The sequence below is a fragment of the Morone saxatilis genome, unplaced genomic scaffold, assembly GCF_004916995.1.
Source record: "Morone saxatilis isolate NCDOM2014 unplaced genomic scaffold, NCSU_SB_2.0 Contig14, whole genome shotgun sequence".
NCBI lineage: Eukaryota > Metazoa > Chordata > Actinopteri > Moronidae > Morone > Morone saxatilis.
Genome location: NW_023339696.1, coordinates 18,450,562 through 18,454,433, shown reverse-complemented (window position 1 = coordinate 18,454,433; position 3,872 = coordinate 18,450,562). Strand labels below are relative to the sequence as shown.

General features: G+C 39.7%; 1 protein-coding gene across 1 annotated transcript in view; it reads right to left on the bottom strand.

Moving 5' to 3' along the window:
* Positions 1-657: 657 nt before the first annotated feature.
* The window catches only part of spop (speckle type BTB/POZ protein), a 63,321-nt gene continuing 60,106 nt past the window's right edge, over positions 658-3,872 (bottom strand). Inside the window, exon 10 of the mRNA XM_035655422.1 lies at positions 658-2,232. Within this exon, the coding sequence (XP_035511315.1) occupies positions 2,088-2,232 (145 nt within the window). The 3' untranslated portion in view covers positions 658-2,087. The remainder of the gene's footprint in view (positions 2,233-3,872) is intronic.

Genomic DNA, 3,872 nt, shown 5'->3' with positions numbered 1-3,872 from the left:
AGCACACATCGATCACAATATCTTCACATTTAGTTGCGGCTCCATAAATATAAATAATGTAATTGAATCATCACTCCTCCTAATATGTGGTCTGTCAGGATTCTACAGTGTACTGTGTGTATCACAAATAATGGCCTTTCCTCTGTTTGATGAGTGCCGGGACAATGCCAGAATATCTCCAATGATCGCCGGCCAGGGCTGACTGTTTGATGAGGAGCGATTTGCAGGGCTCAGGGATGAGCTTCCTTAAAGCCCGCTGGGCTTCGACTTTGGTCAACACAGAGAAATCCCTGTTAAAATACTGTCCAAGAGAAAGGCCCAGCTCTCTCTGAAGTGATTACAACCTATCTGTTCTCTAAGCAAGGCCACTGAGACAAAGTCAAACAGGCCTGTGACCATGAGTGAGAGCTGAGTCTACATACGACACAGCTGTATATGAGCTCTTGTGATCAGACGAGGTGAGTAACACGTGCACCGGGGGAATGAACTTTGATCACGAGAGGATTAAGCTTGAAACTGAAATGTGTTACTCACACACACTGATCTGGCGGCAAGTTGAAAGAGGCTGTTCATTAATGAGTCAGTAACTGGTAGATGTGGCCAAACTGCACAGTGATGAAGATATCAAAGACGAAAGAAGACACAGGCATGCTGGACAAAATTCAAAACATCTGTATTTTATAGGTTTAGAGGCCAAAACATTGATTCAGTCACAGGGAATGAATTGTGGTAACAGGTGAGTAAAAATCTGATCATTTGATGATCTTTTTTACAGCCAGGTGGACACTGTGTGTTTTTATTCATCTTCTACGTTGTGTTCTCACACTACTCAAGTTAATCTGCCTTTCCACATGGCCAGAACCTGCGACTTTAATGTTCACACTGGATGGGTCAATGAAACAGCTGCTTTTTTTTTCAGTGACAATTCCAAGAAAGTTTAATGAAGACAACTGCTTCCTCTGATGAGCGAAATCCAGGACTAGTTTTGTGCAATTCTACCATGAATGGAAATGAAAAAAGAAAAATATGGAGCTGCAGATGGCTGGAAGATGCAGACAATATGGTCAGTTTGTTCTGTAGCACAGTTCAGTTTTATATCACAGTATAGCAGTATATCTATAGCCTCAGTCAAGAATACAGTTTTAGCCACAACATGTAAAACACTTCTCCAAAATATATTAAAAGCAGCATAACGGATATTTTGACAGCAGTCATGTGGGAAATCAAACTGTTAAACTGCTCAAACTCAAACAGACAGCTGATCACAATTTCTGACATGCCAGAAATCCTACCAATCTGACAGTCAGATCGTTGATTGTTCAGTTAATTAATGTTGTATCGTGACCCCCCATCAAACTGCATGTCAATTCACATCCGGTCGGCAGAAATTTAGCCCTGTTTTAGAATCAGGGCAACCAGGGCTAAAATCTGACTTAACCCATACAGTGTTTGGCCGGTTTAAGGCACAGGCTAAATAGTGAACATTAAAACGTGTTCAGATTTGTTTTCTTTCATTCAAACTGAGATATCTTTGTGCTGTATATAAACAATACTTTGTGCAAACACTGTTAAAATCAACAACAATGAGAACAGTAGTCTTTCACTTCCTGGTTGGTTGATCCTCTTCACTTGTCTTTTTGTAACAACAGTTTGGGCTTTAACATTCGAGACACTGTACAAGACAATACGCCACAAAATTGTATTTACAGGAAGTCAGAAGAGACTTTTCTTCCAGGCGAGAAGATCAGTTCTTTACGCGACTGACTCGCAGATTATGGTTTTAGCTTTCCACTATTGTAGACAAAGGGTATTTGGAATACGCAAGGTTTTAAGCTTGCAAACCATAAATATCCAGGTTTAGATCTTATAGAATTCATTCCATCCCCACCTACAGAGATAGCTCCTCTGTGGCATCAGTCCTGTAATTCTCTGGTCTGCCCAGCTGAGTAGCTCCCCTCAGCTATATCCAGCCAGGGGTTTCAGTCTGGATGCTGTAGGAGAGAAAGGAGGACTGGGAGGGAGGAGCAGTGAGGTCGCTGGTACAGGAGGACACAGCAGGGCCAGGACAGGAGAGCCTCTCCGCACCACTAGGACTGTTTGAGCCGTTTTCTCGGGGGACCCAGGAAGGGGCACTGAGCCGAGGCCAGGGAGTGATAGGCCTCTGCTACCAGGTGTGGGTGAGAGATCACCATGGACTTCCAGGCAGATGTCTCCATCACATCAGCTGCATGACTGAGAGAAAAGAGGGCAAAGACAGGAGATACAAAGAACAGGAAAGTGGGAAACATGTTAGAGAAACGAAATGGACGAGCAAATAAAATAAGAACAACAAATTAACAAGTTTCTCAAGTGCTTGGGATTATATGACTCCATCTGTGTGGAGTGCAGCTCTGAGACATTAAGGATTTGTCATACCAGCTGGCAGAGCTGTTATTTACTTTATATTTTTAAATATTTAACCCCAAAGGTCATTTTGAGAGAAATAACATCACACAAATAAAAGGCAACGTTCAATGATCATAAATATGTGGGCATGTGATGAGAATGTCTGTTGAGTCATAGTTTTGTCATATCATATAATATCATATCATATTCTTTATAACACTGGTTGTAAACTGTTTTGGCTTGTGACCTTTATAGCCAATGCCTACTTGCAATGCCTCTTCAAACACTACATACAACTATGAGCTGTGAGCTGTGAGATTCAACTGTATGTTCCCTTCACACATTGTTTCAATTTCAATAGTTTTTTAGTCAAGAGGAGGTCATCCTCCACAACATTTCACACGATTTGAGAAAAAAGTGATGAAAGAATAAACACGTCACATAATTTCTTCTATATTGTTAATTATTTCACAGCCCCTCAGATTTATTTTGCAACCCCGTAGGGACTGCCAGGCTTTAGAGTAATAATAACTTATACTACTTCTTTTTTTTTTTTTGCTTTTATTTTTTAAAACATTAAAATAGTACACATTTTTAGTACTACTACTACCACCACTAATAATAACAATACTAATACTGTATATGGTATACTGTATAATATTGTTAGTACTTTTACTTTTCATACTTAAAGTACACTTTGCAGATAATATTTTTGTATTTTCACTTTGGGGTATTTCTGCTTTTACTTTAAGGACCCGTGTTGGGAGTCAGAGGCATCTAGCTGTGAAGTTGCAGATTGCAACTAACTGAATACCGCTCACCTTCCAAGCCTGTGCGAGACACTACAATGGCTGTGAAACTTGTCTACAGGTATCTACACTAGGTGTTTGGTTTGTCTGTTTTGGGCTACTGTAGAAACATGACAGACTAAAAACTTACCGAAAACACAACAATTCTTATTTTCAGTTAATGAAAACATACCTATCAATATTATATTCAATTTCTGACAATAGTTGCTCCTAAATGCTACACATTGGACATTAAAGCAAACAATATGAATGCTTAGTGTCAGGTGATGGAATGTACATGAGGTGAATATTAATGAGAAACTTCACACATTAATCACTGATTACTAATTTATATTTTTTCCTATCTTTTTATTTTGTTTGCTATTAAAAATTAAGATATGAGAGTTCCTCTCTTAAAATCAATAGTATTTTTCTCTTTGGATTCCCTGTGGTTGTGCAGATGTAGAGCCTCAGCGATAGTGATTAACGAACTAATGGAAGCCAGAAAGTGAAAACTATTTTGGATAACTCTTGTAATTAATTGCTGATGAGTTTTACTCGCGGTCATCATCTCCCACATATGTGAGTTTCCACCAGCAGACCCTGTGGCAGTCTTCAACCCCCTGACACCCTCAGGGTGCTGGGCTGCACTATCACGCACACCGCTGTGTGGCCTTTAATGACATTTTTCATGTTTTA